The 17,442-nt window shown below is 39.0% G+C and overlaps 1 protein-coding gene across 1 annotated transcript in view; it reads left to right on the top strand.

Moving 5' to 3' along the window:
• The window catches only part of prkceb (protein kinase C, epsilon b), a 111,391-nt gene extending 102,379 nt beyond the window's left edge, over positions 1 to 9,012 (top strand). The window contains exons 14-15 of the mRNA XM_084392002.1: positions 1,089 to 1,235; positions 7,554 to 9,012. Coding sequence (XP_084248128.1) covers positions 1,089 to 1,235; positions 7,554 to 7,700 — 294 coding nt within the window. The 3' untranslated portion in view covers positions 7,701 to 9,012. The remainder of the gene's footprint in view (positions 1 to 1,088; positions 1,236 to 7,553) is intronic.
• The last annotated feature ends 8,430 nt before the right edge of the window (positions 9,013 to 17,442 follow it).

Genomic DNA, 17,442 nt, shown 5'->3' with positions numbered 1-17,442 from the left:
TTAATATAAAAAGACACCGGGTGTTACACCTCATAAACAGTGTTGGGGAAAGTTACTTTTAAAAGGAATGCATTGCAATATTGCGTTACTTCTGTTACTTAGTTACTTTTTAAGGAAACTATTTGCATGGTTGAATTGGATGATCGAAAGTCAGTAGCAAAGACATTGATTAATAAAGTGAGATTAAATACATAAAGTAGATTTGTGTTATTTAACATATTAAATTATTGCAGGTTTGCATAATATTCTGAGTTTGCATTTCATCGTTTTATTCATTTTGAGGAATACTGAATCTGTTTTTGTGCAAGTGAGATGAGTAAATGCCGGCTCACATTTAGTCTAGAATTATAATAACCATAATAAACACTTACTCACGATTTCTCTCAACATGAGGACAGTGTCAGTCAATAAATAGGAAAACGAAGAAACTATACATTATATATCATTCTCGTCTGTGTCTTCCACACGAATTTACGCAGCACATCACCTTGTAAATGAACTCGTAAACGTTGACTTCAATGGCCTCTATGTTTACTTCCATATGACAGCGTGCTGCTTGTCATCTTTTTTATTGTTCTTTTGCACATGCGGGTTCAGGACCGTGAACACACTCCAATCTGACGTTGGCCACATTTTAAAAATAATGTGAATAGCCACTAAAAATGATATCTAAGCAATAAATCAGAAATGAGCACTAAGGCTTGCAGTATGAATGTAACCATAGTGTCCGGGCTCATCAGTTTGTGTGTGTGTGAGTGTGTGGCCTTTTTCCTTCACATGTCCAAGATTTACTTTGGCCATCCTTTGCCTATTTGTAAAGCTTTGTGGGAAACACAGTCTGTTTGTCTTGGATAGTGTCGCGCACACTGCGATCTGTCTCACTGGCACTGTAGTCACATGACCTATGGTCAGCTCAGGTCATCTTCCACAGGATGCATTCTTACATCACTCATACATCATCATTGACCATCACAGCTCAACATAATGCATATGTCTTCTTGTTAACATGTCTGCTGTCAGCATCATGGCCCAAATCTTTGATATTTCGCTTCTCTAATCGTTTCTTCTTTCTTCGCACCATTGTTTAGTTCATGACGAAGAGTCCCAGTAAGCGGTTGGGTTGTGTTGTGTCCCAAGGACTGGAGGAAGCTATTAAAGTGCATCCATTCTTCAAAGAGATTGATTGGGTACTTCTGGAACAGAGGAAGATCAAGCCGCCATTCAAACCACGTATTGTGAGTATCATTATGTGTGAGATATTGAGGACGGTCACTTTGTTACAAAACCTACTACGTAGGCAGCATTTTAAGGCATCATAGGCGAGGGGGACGACATGGCTATGCTGCAAATTCAAAGGCAGACACAGTGTGTTTATCCTTCCCACAGAAGTCAATCCCAGAATGCTTTGCAATGTGTCAAAAAAGCAAGATATGTGTTCAATATAAGTAATTCAGTATTAACAAGAATCGATTAAAATAGCTGTTAAATTAAAAACGGACTTTTATTCAATTTATGTGTGTGCTATGCAGTATAGGCCAATTTTTTTAATGCTTATTGTTATCTTAGCAACTTGCTCATTTTAAACGGTTGCATTAATTATTAAAGTTAATGCTAAACTGGAATCAGTTGTGAGTGGAGTCTTTGTATGAAATTGCCGCCTACAGTGTGTAAAGCATTCCAAATTGCTCATTTATTTAAGTTCCATTTAAATTAGGATTCTGCCTCAAGGTGCAGTCACATTCGCACAATTGCACTGGCTAAAAAGGTACATTGTCTATTGACAGTAGTGTAGCGATCTATGAAGCACAGTTCACTCAGAAGGCACTTTCAAACAAAACGCGGTGAATACGCGTGACCAACTTGAACCTTTGTAAAATCTGCTAATAGAGTCATTGTGTGTTTATGTATAACACTAACCTGGCATGACATAATACATTTGTGTGGACAAGTCAAGTCACTGCTGCAAAATGACAAAATAACATCTAATTAGAATGTATTTGATGTATAATAGAGTGGAACAGCTGGGTTCCGGAAGAAAAAAATCCCATTCATTTTCTCCTAGGGGAATTGATTTTGAACATTACCTTGTCATAAAATAGTGAGTCAGGGTCTGTTCTTACGAGTGCCCGAATTCGTGTACATGATGCACTGATTCACAACCTAGGAAGCTAGGGAGCTGATTTAGACGCACCCACTGCAAATTACTCTACTGAGAGTCAGTTACCCTACACTCTCAAACTATAATTGTAACGTCTAGGCAAGGACGAAGCGGAGATAGAATCCAAGTGCAACACTTACTTTAATAAAACAACCAAGAAATCTCAGTCAAAAACCAGAACAACAGAACTCAGGACTGGAACAGGAAAAAGCTACATGAAACAACGACCGACACCCAACAACTGAAGCACAGAGGTTTAAATACACAGGCAAACAAGCTAAACAAGATAACAAGGGGGTGTGGTTAATCAGAAACACCTGGGAGACTAATAAACAAGAAAAACTACAAAGGACTACAAAACATGGCACAGGACAGGAAATAACAAAAGTCCACACAAGACAAGGGGAACACAAGACAGGAATCATGACATAGCCCCCCACTTAATGAGCGGATTCCAGACGCTCCTCAGCAAAAGTCCAGGAGGGTGGTGAAGCGGAGGCGGACCCGGGGGTGGGATGGAGGGCCAGGCCCGTGGAGCGGAAGAGGGCCTGGATACTGCAGCAGGACAGGAGGCCAGGGCGGAGCAGGCAGTGCAGGCGACCAGGGCGGAGACGACCCCTCGGGCGGCCAGGGCGGTGAAGACCCTTCGGGCGGCCACGGCGGAGACGACCCTTTGGGCGGCCACGGCGGTGAAGACCCTTCGGGCGGCCAGGGCGGTGAAGACCCTTCGGGCGGCCAGGGCGGTGAAGACCCTTCGGGCGGCCAGGGCGGTGAAGACCCTTCGGGCGGCCAGGGCGGTGAAGACCCTTCGGGCGGCCAGGGCGGTGCGGGCTGGTCCGGAGGCCTACTGCCCCCCCCCAAAATTTTCTTGGGGAGGCTCCCCGGTATAGAGTACTGGACCAACGATAAAGAGGGCTTTGAGCTGGGCAGGACCAGCGGCAAAGAGGGCTTTGAGCTGGGCAGAACCAGCGGCAAAGAAGGCTTTGAGCTGGGCAGCGATGAGGGCTCTGAGCTGGACGGAACCAGCGGCGAAGAAGACTCTGAGCTGGATGGGACCAGCGTCGAAGGAGACTCTGGGCTGGCGTGAAACTCTGGATCGGCAGAAGTGACGTGAACAGTCTCTGGATCAGCAGAAACGACATGAACAGTCTCTGGATCAGCAGAAGCGACGTGAACAGTCTCTGGATCAGCAGAAGCGACGTGAACAGTCTCTGGATCAGCAGAAGCGACGTGAACAGTCTCTGGATCAACAGGGCTGACGTTAAGTAGTTCAGGCACAGCAGGGCTGATGTGAAGCTTGGGCTCGGCAGGACTGACATGAAGCTCTGGCTGAGGGGATACTGTGGGTTCACGGAGCTCCTGTTTAGTGAGTTTAGCTGGGCTGACGACATGAGCGACTCCGACCTTGCCCACAGTGAGAGGAGAGCCGCACAGTAGCAGGGCGAAGTCGATGAACTGTTCCAGGGTCCAACCAGGACCTCCTCCCGGCATCAATTCGGCAATGTAGTCGTCCAACCCGCCCCAGAAACACTCAATCATGCGTGTATCGCTCCATGGAACCAGATGGCTAAGCGCCAAAAACTCCTCCACGTAGACCTCTATGGATCGGCCCTTCTGGAAGATGTTGCAGAGAGCAGTTATAGTTTCCTGATCCTGTAGAGTTTGCAGTGCTACGGTGGGAATCGAGGAAACCTCTAGAGCCGTTGGAGCTTGCATGGTGTGTGTGGCCGAGTATACTCTTACATAATCCGTGCTGCTGGATTCATGGTGTGGTCGGTCGTTCTGTAACGTCTAGGCAAGGACGAAGCGGAGATAGAATCCAAGTGCAACACTTACTTTAATAAAACAACCAAGAAATCTCAGTCAAAAACCAGAACAACAGAACTCAGGACTGGAACAGGAAAAAGCTACATGAAACAACGACCGACACCCAACAACTGAAGCACAGAGGTTTAAATACACAGGCAAACAAGCTAAACAAGATAACAAGGGGGTGTGGTTAATCAGAAACACCTGGGAGACTAATAAACAAGAAAAACTACAAAGGACTACAAAACATGGCACAGGACAGGAAATAACAAAAGTCCACACAAGACAAGGGGAACACAAGACAGGAATCATGACAATAATATTTGTATACACAATATGCATATTTTGCAATAAATTTATATATAGAAAGATATCTTTATTGATTGCTTATTTTCGCCATTTTGGACCAATGAGATTTCACTGTGGCTGGGAACTAACCATTGAGATGTAACAGAGATAAATAAAAACAAATAACCTACAACATGTTTTGTTTAGCATCTTTTTTTGCATTTACAACTAGATAGGGGGATAAAAATCTGATTGTTATTGAGGAACTAGGATATACCGCTTGACGCTTTATCACATCGTGTCTGGTTAGGACAGATTTGAACTCTGTACAGTATATTGGCTGGTTCACCACAGACATATACTCGGGCCGCTCTAAATGCAGTTATCTAGAACATTACGGTTCTTGGACCCTCATGGTTCTTTGAAGTGTTTGTGTCACATGTCTGTTTTTGGTGGTGTGAACAGCGTGATATCTGAGATGCTCTTGGACTCTCAGCACACATCAGACACAGTACTTTGATACAGAGATGCATGCTGGCTGCTGTAAGTGTGTGTGGAATGCGTCTCAGATAGTGTGAGGAGGGGTCTGTCCGTCCGCCCCATTCTCACGCCTGCTCACAAGGCTGATGAGAGCCCTTAGAGGGTGTGAAGGAAAGGAGAGGTCTGGAGAGTTGGGGAAAAAACATGCACAGATATATTTTTTTTGTGTTTTAAACAAGGAGAAACTTCTTCACTGTGCCAGTGATTACCAAGAAAAATTGTCAAAATGATTGTCAATCCATGATATAAAAAGATATGTGAATGCATGTTTGGACAGGGGCACCTGCAGGATTTCATCGGAGGGTACGCACAGTGGGGAAGGTTTTGTTGTTGCTGTTGTTGAAAAAATGTATTTGCTAAAGGTAACAATTCAACTAAAGTTTTCATTTTCTGAGTATGTCTGACATTCATGTATCTATTACACACTTCAAACAATCAGTGAGAGCAATTGTCTCTAGAAACTTGAGAGGTTTCTGTCCCTACATTGAATGTCCAGATAAGAAAAACGTACAAAAGGTGTCATACAACGAATCCATAATCCTTGGTTTAATCCAAGTTTTATATAATAAATACTTAATACTTAAATATAATTAAATATAAATATTTATATAGCGCGTAATGGAATCACGTGACCCCTGCACAAGCTTCTGTGTTAAACCATATGTAATGCATTATATGGCTGCATTCGAAATCGAATACGTCCCTACTATATAGTATGCAAAATACAGTATGTGACAAAAGAAGTATGTCCGAATTCACAGTACCTATTGAAGAGTAGGCAAAACATACCCGGATGACCTATCACTTCTGGTGAGATTCTGAAGTGTGCATACGATGGACTCTTTACTATCCAATGAGGCCACGGCAGAGGATTTGTGAATGGCAGTGAAGCGACGCAACTGACGCGGGTAGATTACATGATAAGGGCAACAAGGTGAATGTGGTATGTCCAGATTACATTCGGTGTTCACACACTCATACTATATAGAACATACTTTCTTAGCAGTCGTGAAGTACTTATTTAAAATAAGTACCTACTCAAGAGAGAATGTGATTTCAGATGCAGCCAATGTACATAGTATGTGTGTTTATACTGTATGTGAATAGAAGCCTAAATTAAAAATGTTCTTAAAGGGTAACTTTCGCTAAAATTGAACCTAGGCTCTTTTTGTTAATCTACCCGAGTCAAACTTTCGTGTAAAAGCATAATTAGAATGGAAACGCCACTTTTAAGATTGATCGTATTTTCGTTTTCGGTCAAAATGCCCTTTGAATGGGAGTGAATCACTTCTATGACAGCATCAAAAGCGCTATTTTTAAAACACTAAGAAGGTTTGAAACAACATAAAACTGTGCTTGAAGTATCACCAGGGTCTCTACACATGAACTCGAGCATTGAGAACATTGTTTGTGTACACAGAGTTTACTAAAAAGAAAGGTTTTGTACGACTCACTTTATCAGTTAGTGTTTCCGGTGGCTGGATTTTTGTCAGTCAAAAGAAGCCGATCTCCGAATGCAACGTAATGAACTGACTCCATATGAGGAAATGTCATGAACTTGTAATTTCAATGAAAAGCATGATAACTTAGATAAAAAATTATCCGTGAATTTGTATGGAAACAAGCTTTAGGAGCTTTCCATCTTTACTCTCCTCATGTTACGTTGCATTCGGAGATCGACTACTTTTGGCTGACAAAATTCCAGCCACTGGAAAAACACTAACTGATAAAGTGAGTCGTACAAAACCTTTCTTTTTAGTAAACTCTGTGTACACAAACAATGTTCTCAATGGTCGAGTTCATGTGTAGAGCCCCTGGTGATACTTCGAGCAAAGTTTCATGTTGTGTCAAGCCTTCTTAGTGTTTTAAAAATAGCGATTTTGATGCTATCATAGTCATGCACTCCCATTCAAAAGGCATTTTGACCTAAAACGAAAACACGGTCAGTCTTAAAAGTGGTGTTTCCATTCTAATTATGCTTTTACACGAAAGTTTGACTCTTGTAGATTAACAAAAAGAGCCTAGGTTCAATTTTGGTGAGAGTTACCCTTTAATCAATTTAATCTCTTCACAAGACTTGGATTAAACCACTTGATTCTTATGGATTCATTTAATTTTTTTATAAAAAATATCTTAATTTGCGTTTTGAAGATTATCCAAAGTCTTATGAGTTTGGAATGACAATGAATTTAAATTGGTGAGCTACCCCTTTAAATGATTTAAAACAGAAAACATTTCTAACAAAATGCTCAAAGATATCCATCTAGCACATGTTCAAATAGAAAAACAACTGAAAAACAGCATGGGTGGACAATGGCTGCTTATTCACATGACACGGCAGAAGCCTCTCAAAAAGAAACCTTTAGTTTCAGTTGTTTGTTGATGAATGTCCACTTTATACCACACTCTTTGCTCTTCCTTAAATATCCCGATACTGTTTTACCGAGTGAGAAATCGCTTCTGATGATTCATTGAGAGAACGGTCTGAATGAATTTTGCAAACCAATTTGGACAATTCACTGAAAAGAAAATAACATCTCAATAGAATGATTAATTCACAGATGATCGGCATCATTGGTCGAGTCGACAGAAATATGGGACACGCATAGTAACTGGCAAAATATTGGCAGGGAAAGTGTTTCTCGGGTCAGTCGGAGTGCTGAAGTCCCCACTGTGTTTGCGTATGTGCAAGTGTGTTTTTGTGCGTTATTGTCCTGAAATCTCTCATGAATCACACTTTCTTCTTCTCCTTTCACAGAAAACCAAAAGAGACGTCAACAATTTTGACCAGGACTTCACCCGTGAGGAGCCAGTGCTCACCCCGGTAGAAGACGCCATTATCAAGCAAATCAACCAGGACGAGTTCAAAGGCTTCTCTTACTTCGGTGATGAGACTCTGTCTTAAAACAAAAACCTCCATCTCTTGCGCTGTACTTCGCACACAAAGTGCGCTGCGAACGCTGTGAACACCCATGAGCTCACTGTAGACCATCATTCCACAAGAATTAGATGCTTTAATTTAAAAGTAGACAGTTAGGCATTACAATTTTTCCTGCTGAACCCCAAAAAACACACAGATCCTCACACATTTCCACCAAATGAAACAGAGTAATCTTTATTTTATGTATGTAAAACACACTGAGCTATACTATGTGACATCACTAAAGCAGATGGATTGAGCTCATTAGAATCTTATGGAAAGCCATTTCATGTTTAATTTCTTTTCTCAAAATGCAGTGTATCAGGGTACCACTGAAGTCAACACATTTATATGAGCACCGTTTTGAAATGCAAAAAAAAAAAAAACACAAATGTAAAGAACCAGTGATTGTATTGCAGACGTGATGCTTTTGAACGTGTGAATTGGGAGTTTTAAAGCACTCAGCATTGGGATCTGATCACACGATGGTCTGATAGCCAGAGACAGGGATTGGAGGGTACTGGGAAGGTGATGCGCAGCCTCAGAACTGCCTTTCATGAGACCATCGCACCGTTTCCATTTGAAACAGCAGTATTGACATATACTCGTGTCACCAAAACAAGTGTTGTGCTTGTGTGTGTGTGTGTGTGTGTGTGTGTGTGTGTGTGTGCGTGTGTGTGTGTGTGTGTGTGTGTGTGTGTGTGTGTGTGTGTGTGTGTGTGTGTGTGTGTGCATACATACTGGAGGGTAAGGTTACAAAATGTCCCTCTTTAGTGTGTGTGTTTGTGTGTGTTCATTATATTACTGGATTGTTTTGTTGCTAGGATGTGAAACCTGTTGATTTCTCTACAATGCAACAAGGCCCATCATAATGAACGGGTCAGGACAGTAGCCAATCATGTCTCTACAGTCTACAGTACATACATGTCCTGATTACCCTAATTGTTAGCCTGTGAACTTTGAAAATAGACTAATCATCTACTGCATGGTTATGCCTATGATATTCTCATGTATTATTAGAATATGAGAAACAGTTATGTGCAATATTCTCTGTGTGTGTGTGTGTGTGTGTGTGTTGGTCTAGCGTTGAGTTTTTTTTCTCCCCCCTTTCCATTTCACCTTCTGATTCAATGTCTCTGATTTTCACTGTTTCTTACAGTCGGTCTGTTTTGTTTTGCTGATTGTTAGGTTGTCAGGTCATGCGGTTTCCAGCACAGGTCTTTTATTTCAGCTGCTACAGCCTCTGTCTTTCACGTACTCTAGTTAGACAAGAGACAAAATATTAAGCTCCTGTGGCAAAAAAAGAAAGAAAAGAAAGTTAAATGCATACAAATGATCTTCCATTCTAAACATTGCACAACCTTAGACTTTCTCCCAACCTGTGATGCAAGCAAGACTAGTACATTTTTTTTAAAGAAAATCCAATCAGTTCATTTGCAACATCTTAAACATTTCATTGCAAGTTTATATATGTTTTTGTTTTAGATATGTTTTCTTTTGCATAGAGTCTTGCCATGAGATTTAACATGAAATCCAGGCTGATTGTTTATATATATTTTTAAAGTCACCATGAAAGCAAAATGGACAATTCTTATTTTTTCATGGAATTTAGCAGAATACTATTTATTATAAATTATTTATCCACGCACATCATTTTAAAATTCATGTTCCCTCATAAACTTTAATCAAAGAACTTCCCCTCCCTCTTGCAGACATCTCTTCTCTGATGACATGTTTACTGGCATGAGGGCGGGACAATGAGCCGGTCCTGGTCTTAATAAGCACCATTTATCTGTAATTCTAAGTAATAAAAAAAAACCTTCTGAAACATCTTTTTTATTTATTTATTTGCCCTGTCTTTAACCCCTTGCATCCAAACACTTTCATTTTACTGTGAACACTCACTTTTCACAGTCCAATCAATTCCTGTTGCATAAAATGTATTTCCTGTCCTACATTTATTCTCATATATAAGATCACCAAAATAAAATGGCTTGCGAACAGCGTTTCATGTTGACTTTGAGGCTTTTACTTTTTTACTGCATATTTTACAGGTTTTTTTTTTTTTGTTGCATTTCTGGTTTTTATTTTTGTTTTCTCGAAGCATGTTCGGCCGTATTTGTGCCCCTCTGAACCGGCATCTAAAGGCCTTTGACGGAGCAAAACCGCAAACTCACACAGCTGCAATACCTGTGCCCTGATGAGCAATTTACAATGTTATTTTGGACTTCATGAGTGACATGTTTATTTTTATTTTTTTACTGTTTTTGAAATGACTATAGGAAACACATTGACATGTTCAAGCAAAATAGATGAAAAAGTACCTCTTTGGTTAAACGTGAATCTGTGTATCACAAAGGAATACATATTTGTATATACAGAGGTACAGTGCATATTAAGATAAGTTATACAAGTGTTTTATGTCACTGTAAGTATCATAAATGTTTATGTATTTCTTTTTTATTGTATTTTGCAGTTTTTTTTGTGTGTTTTTTTTTACATCTTTACCATTAGTCACTGTCATGTCGTTATTTGCATTTTACTATGTGCCAAATGTACTGTTCTCAAAGGATGTGAATGTGCATTGTTTGGTTTGTAACCTATTAAATAAGATGTCATAAATTAACCAAACTGTTTGAAGTGCAAATTAGTCTCCAAATTCATAGTGCTGTAGCTGAGATGTTTTTTTTAAGTGCATATTCTATATTTTTTTACAGAGAACACAGTAGTGGCTGATTGTCATTGGCTATAATTACATTGCAATTTTAGGGCATTATTAATTTAATCATTGTGACCACTAATGGGATGCATCTGAAAGAGAGAGAATTTAATTTAATCATTTAAATAAATGAATTAATGAATTAAAGAACTGTAGAGGGAATTGTTGGAAGAAAAAAACAGTTAAGGATGAGAAAAATGAGAGGGTGACCCAGAGAATTTTGGTCAAAAATAAGGATCATCATGACCAAAACAACGAGTGAAGGATTTGTCCTGTAACATGTGACCTTCTATTCTAAATAGAGGCTATAGATGTCCGAGGACATGAGGAAATGCATATGCTTGTCATTTCAGGAATGCTCAAAACTCGGAACTGCTCTTTGTGCAAAGTTGTACTGTGCTGTATTTTGAGAATAAATAACTGTAGGTCTATATATGTATATATATATAGTGAGCAGGGAAACATCAAGTTGTGTTAAATGAGAGCAGATTGTCATAAAAAGGTAAATTAATAAAATGAAATACATTTACAGATAACAGTCATTTCAAAATTAAGTTATATTTTCAAATTATTTTAATAACTTCCTCTGACCTACAGAAACCCTATTGGACAGATATTATTGAAGCTGCTTGTGTTGGATCACAAAATAGGACATTCCCCCAAATTTTTTGGACATTCCCCATTTTTTTTCCAAAAAAGTGATTCTGTTACTGTCAAGGGTCAAAACACAGAAACATACAATAATATAATACAAATCCAGGAATAATGCTAGTCTGTGTTAGTCTGTCCACCGTTCACTCCAAACACAAGAAACATATTTCATGGAGGACTGTGATAAACGCTATCAGTTTTGTTTCTTAGAAAAGTCATACATTTCCTCTTTAAAGGCACAATATGTAAAAAAATTGTATATCTTGTTGACTTGTGTACTTATATTATAAAAAAATAAATCCAATAATGTTTAAATCCAGAGAAATCAGCTATTTTAATCAGTGTAACGGCCCGTGTAATTGCGTCGCCAGTGAATGGCGTCATATCCGCCCTAGCTCTACTCTCGATTTCTGCTTTTACTTCCGTAGAAACCATGGAAACACCAAAGACGCTTTAAGTCAAGTCAAGTCACCTTCATTTATATAGCGCTTTTAACAATATAGATTGTTTCAAAGCAGCTTTACAGTGATAATAGGAAATGAAAGCAACAGAGATTGTTTTGGCTTAACAGCAGCTCTAGAATAAAGTTATTGCCCAAGTTAGTTTTTGATTGATTCGCTTCCGTTGCAAAGATTGTTAGTTATTAATTTAGGGGCCGCTTACATGACACCGTTTTAACTGAAAACAGAAAACTTTTAATGTGTTCTGGCCATTCATTTGCACGACAACAGTGTTTGGTGGCTTGAGAATGAAAACTTTGAAATAGGTTCCAAGGTGCAAGTTTTGAATTTTTTTGAAAAAAGCTATCATCTCCGTGTAAACTTCAAAAACTTGAATCTATAAAAACGGTGATGTTTGAATAAATATGTGCGCAGGCGTGTAGTCTTTCTTTACAAATTGACCTCACCAAATTTCTTGTCTGGCCTGCATAATACAGAATTTTTAGTCGCTTCCGCGTATCCATGCGAACTGGAATCATTTTCATAACATTTTGTCTGTACAGAGGTAAAGGGAAGGAGGCCTTCACAGGTGAGAGACTAGTTGAGATTATTATTAACTGGCCAGAATTTTGAGATCGCAATAGACGTGAAGGACTATAATGTGTTAAGAGCTCGCTCAAGTACTGGGGAGCTAAACCATTTAGTGCTTTGTAAGTAATCAGCAATATTTTAAAATGTATACGATGATTCCTAGCAACCAATAGCTGTCATTTCACCGTCTAGGTTAACTATAGACCCGATATAGTCCGGCTATGAGTAACCTATTTCTAGCCAAAATAACCTGTTAATAATTTGGTTACATGTCGTTTTTGCCAAAATTACTTCTGAGATGTATGATATTCCATCATGTACTCAAAGTAAACAGTGATTACAAGGTGTTTGGTTTCATTTCCTCACTCATTTCATTTCTTTGTTATCTAATTGATGACTAGTCTATTCTTGGGCTATGGTTTAGACGTCTATTAAATTTTCACTGACAGCCCAAATTTTGCCTTGCTTTAGCCAGACGTCTGGGCTGTGTTTGGACGGCTATTAAACATCTTTTAAACGTAAAATTGCTTGCTGGATTAATAGGGAGCCAATAAATAAAGTGTTGACAGAACCGGGCTATTATGGTCATACTTCCTGGTTCTGTTAAGAACTATAGCTGCTGTGTTTTGAACCAGCTGTACAGTAGTTTGTTTAATTATACATGCAGGGCAACCACACATAAGAGCATTACAATAATCTACCCTTGATGTCATGAATGTATGAACTAACTGCATTTGTCATTTGGAGCATAAACTGTATGTCATAATTTAGATATATTTTTAAGATGGAAGAATGTGGTTTTACAAATACTAGAAACGTGACTTTCAAATGAAAGATTGGTATCAAAGAGCACACCCAGGTTCCTAACCAACAACGAAGAATTGACAGAGCAGCCATCAAGTGTTAGACTGTATTCTAGGTTATTACGTGCGGAGGTTTTTGGTCCAATAATTAGAATCTCAGTTTTTTTCAGAATTAAGTAGTAGGAAATTACTAGTCATCCAGTTTTTTATATCAGCTATGCATTCCGTTAATTTAGTGAATTGGTAAGTTTCGTCAGGGTGTGAAGAAATATAGAGCTGCGTATCATCAGCATAACAGTGAAAACTAATACCATGCTTCCTAATGATATCTCCCAATGGAAGCATGCACAGAGTGAACAGCAACGGTCCTAGTACTGAGCCTTGTGGTACGCCATACTGAACTTGTGATCGATATGACATTTCTTCGTCTGCTACTACAAACTGATAACGGTCAGATAAATATGATTTGAACCATGCCAATGCAATTCCACTAATGCAAACATAATTTTAGAGTATATTCAAAATAATGTTGTGGTCAATAGTGTCAAATGCAGCACTAAGGTCAAGTAACACTAATAGAGAGATACAACCACGATCGGATGATAAGAGCAAATCATTTGTGACTCTAATGAGAGCTGTCTCAGTCCTATGGTACGGTCTAAATCCTGACTGAAAATCCTTGCAGATATCATTTCTTTCTAAAAAGGAACATAGTTGTGTGAGGATACTGCCTTTTCTAGTATCTTTGACAGAAAAGGTAGATTCGAGATCAGCCTGTAATTGACTAATTCTGTAGGAACAAGTTGCGTTTTTTTAACAAGCGGTTTAATCATAGCTAGCTTAAAAGTTTTTGGTACGTATCCTAATGACAAAGATGAATTAATGATATTAAGAAGAGGATCTATGACCTCTGGAAGCATCTCTTTCAACAGCTTGACGGTATAGGATCCAACGTACATGTTGTTGATTTAGATGATTTAATGAGTTTAGAAAATTCTTCCTCTCATATAGCAATGAATGAATAAAACATTTTCTCAGGGAGACTACAATGCACTGTCTGATGCGATACTGTAGTAGACAGTTGCATAGTTATAATTTTCTCTCAAATATTATTAGTCTTGTAAGTAAAGAAGTTCATAAAGTCATTACTGCTGTGCTGCTTGGAAACGTCTGGGGTTGAAGCTTTATTTCTCGTTAATTTAGCTACCATTTCAAATAAATACCTTGGGTTGTGTTTGTTTTCTTCTAAGAAAGTCGAAAAATCAGCAGATCTAGCCGTTTTTAAGGCCTTTCTGTACGCAATTGTGCTCTCTCTCCACGAAATCTGGTAAAATTCTAGTTTTGTTTTCTTCCAGTTGCACTCCATTTTTCTGGCTGCTCTCTTAAGGGCCCAAGTATGCTCATTGTACCACAGCGTTGGACTATTTTCTTTAATCTTCTTTAAGCGCAAAGGAGCAACTGTGTCTAAAGTGCTGGAAAAGAGAGAGTCAGTAGTTTATGTTGCAACATCAAGTTCTTCTAAGCTATCTGGGATGCTGAGATGATGAAACTGATCAGAAAGATTATTAATAAAGCAATCTTTAGTGCTAGAATTGATAGCTCTACCATATTTGTAACATGGAGTCGACTTAGCAACCTTGGCTAGATGAAGTTTGCATGACTGGATAATGATCTGAGATGTCATCGCTCCGCTGCAGAATTTCAACGGCATCAACACTGATTCCATGTGATAATATTAGATCTAGAGTATGATTACGATAATGAGTAGGTCCTGACACATGTTGTCTAACTCCAATAGAGTTAAGAATGTCTTTAAATGCCAATCCCAATGCGTCTTTTTCATTATCTACATGGATATTAAAATCGACAACAATAAGAACTTTATCTGCAGCCAGTACTAACTCTGATAGAAAATCAGCAAATTCTTTGATAAAGTTTGTATGGTGCCCTGGTGGCCTGTATACAGTAGCTAGCAAAAATGTCAAGCGGGATTTATCACTTACGCTAGATAACGTTACAAAGAGTACCAATACTTCAAAATAATTATATTTAAAACTAGATCTCTGAGTAATACTGAAGATTTTGCTATAAATTACCGCAATACCTCCCCCTTTTCCTTTTAGACGAGGCTACTGTTTTATAACAGTAATCTTGGGGGGTGGACTCATTTAAAGTATTGTAATTGTCTGGTTTTAGCCAGGTGTCTGTCAAACACAGCACATTTAGGTTATAATCTGTAATCATATAATTTACAAAGAGTGATTTTGTAGAAAGGGATCTAATATTCAATAAACCGAGCTTTATCATTTGTTCATCTGTATTATATCTATTTTTTATTTGATGAAAATCAATAAAATTTTTACCATTAAATGGGTTCAAGAGTTTTTTGTATTTACTAATTCGGGGAACAGACACAGTCTCTATATGATGATATCTAGGTGAAAGAGTCTCTATGTGATGGGATTTATATGACCTCAGTGACGTGGGACAGCTAGCAGACGGTCGGTTTAGCCAGTCTGTCTGCTTCCTGACCTGAGCCCCAGATTGTCATGTTTGAGCTCTAAGACTATGTGCCATATTACTAGAGAGATGAGAGCAGCACCATCCCAGGAGGGATGAATACCATCTCTTTTCAACAGGTCAGGTCTGCCCAAAAAACTTTTCCAATTGTCTATAAACCCTATATTATTCTGCGTACACCACTTAGACAGCCAGCCATTGAGTGAGGACAGTCTACTAAGTATAGTTAGGAAGGGAAGGGGGCCAGAGCAAATTACAGTGTTTGACATCGTACTTGCGAGTTCACACACCTCTTTAATGTTAATTTTAGTGATCTCCGACTGGCGAAGTCGAACATCATTAGTGCCGACGTGAATTATAATCTTAGAGAATTTACGATTAGCATCAGCCAGCACTTTTAAATTTGCTTTGATGTCAGGCGCTCTGGCTCCTGTGACTATGGTCACTGGTGTCTCTATTTCCACATTCCGTGTAATAGAATCACCAATAACTAGGGCACTTTCAACAGGATTCTCAGTGGGTATGTCACTGAGTGGGGAGAACCTGTTTGATGTTGTAATCGGAACGGAACAGCGGTGTTTTGTCCCGTGACTATGCCGTCTCACAGTCACCCAGTTGCCCTGCTGCACAGGCTCTACAGTCGGAACCGAACAATCTACATAGTTCACTAAGCTAGTCGCATCCAAAGCAGTATCTAAAGCCCTTGCACTTTTTCTATCCTCGATTAAAGTTTGGATGCCTGTCTCTAGTTCTGAAATCTTCTTCGTAGACCTGACTAATTCCCTGCATTTATGACATGTTAAGCTTTCTTCGCTGACAGAGAAGTCTATACTGTACATGTAGCAGGCAGTGCAAGTGACAATAACAGAAAACATTACTCACCGTCTTTGTTGATTGATCCTACTCACCACAGTCATTTGATGGACTCGTAAAGGCATGAGTGGAAAAGACAGCAAGCACGGCTGGCTGGTTAACAGGCTAGCGAAATGCTAGCGCATTGTGCTAGCGATAACGATTTAGTTAAAAGCTAGCAATGTCAGATTAATGTGATAGGCAATATTAGACAATATCTGATATATGGTGATGAGTAAGTTATATTTAGCAATATAAACAACAAGGAATGATAGTGAATAAAAATTCAAAACAAAGCTATACGGCACTTTCAGACTCATACCACTCAGCAGCAAGACAGACAGGAGCAATCGATATATTTGCTTTAATATATTATGTTTTATTAGACAGGCAAGCAACTGTTTGGATACCTTAATCGACAGAAAACAAATTGTTATATAGCTCAACATGGTTAGTCTTATTGTTTGAATCTCTTGATTTGCCGTAACATGTTTGTACCATTGTTCAGAGACAACACTATTTTGTCAAGTGGCTAACATAATCAGAAAGAGCATTAACAGCATTTTCTCCACCATGCAATACATTTTTAAATTAACTGCATGCCATTTAGCATCACAAGCCATTAAAATTATATTCTAATATCGATCCAATACTGCAGTGTGCAACAAGTGTCATACCATCCACCGAGCGAAGTAACATTATAACATAACTTTCAACACACTCAAATGTATTTTTAGTTGGTCATTCCGTGTCGATTCAACCAGAGGTCCCCGGCTCAATATTTTTTATTTTGTTCATATTTTTTCTGAAGAAAGACAAACATAAATAGTGATGAAAGGCAAAATATTAAATGTCACAGATGTATATTTTCTTAGTAATCCACTATTTTGTAGACTGAGTCAAAATGACAATTATCACATGAGATTTGGAGCCAAATTACAGGGGGGTAAAAATGACTTTAGAAAGAAGCAGAAGATTTGTTTTATTTGGACACAGAGATTGGTAGGTCTCAGAGAAAGTAGACCTGCAGGAACACTTATGCAGGAGTGAAAGTCTTGTCGGTGCTGACGGTGGGCGGTTCCCAATGGCGGCTCCAGCCAATCAGAGAGCTCTAATTGATTGCTCAGCTGTCAAGCACCCTTCAGTGAGAC

The sequence above is a fragment of the Rutilus rutilus genome, assembly GCF_951802725.1.
Source record: "Rutilus rutilus genome assembly, chromosome: 20".
Lineage (NCBI taxonomy): Eukaryota > Metazoa > Chordata > Actinopteri > Cypriniformes > Leuciscidae > Rutilus > Rutilus rutilus.
This window is presented reverse-complemented; position numbering and strand designations above follow the sequence as displayed.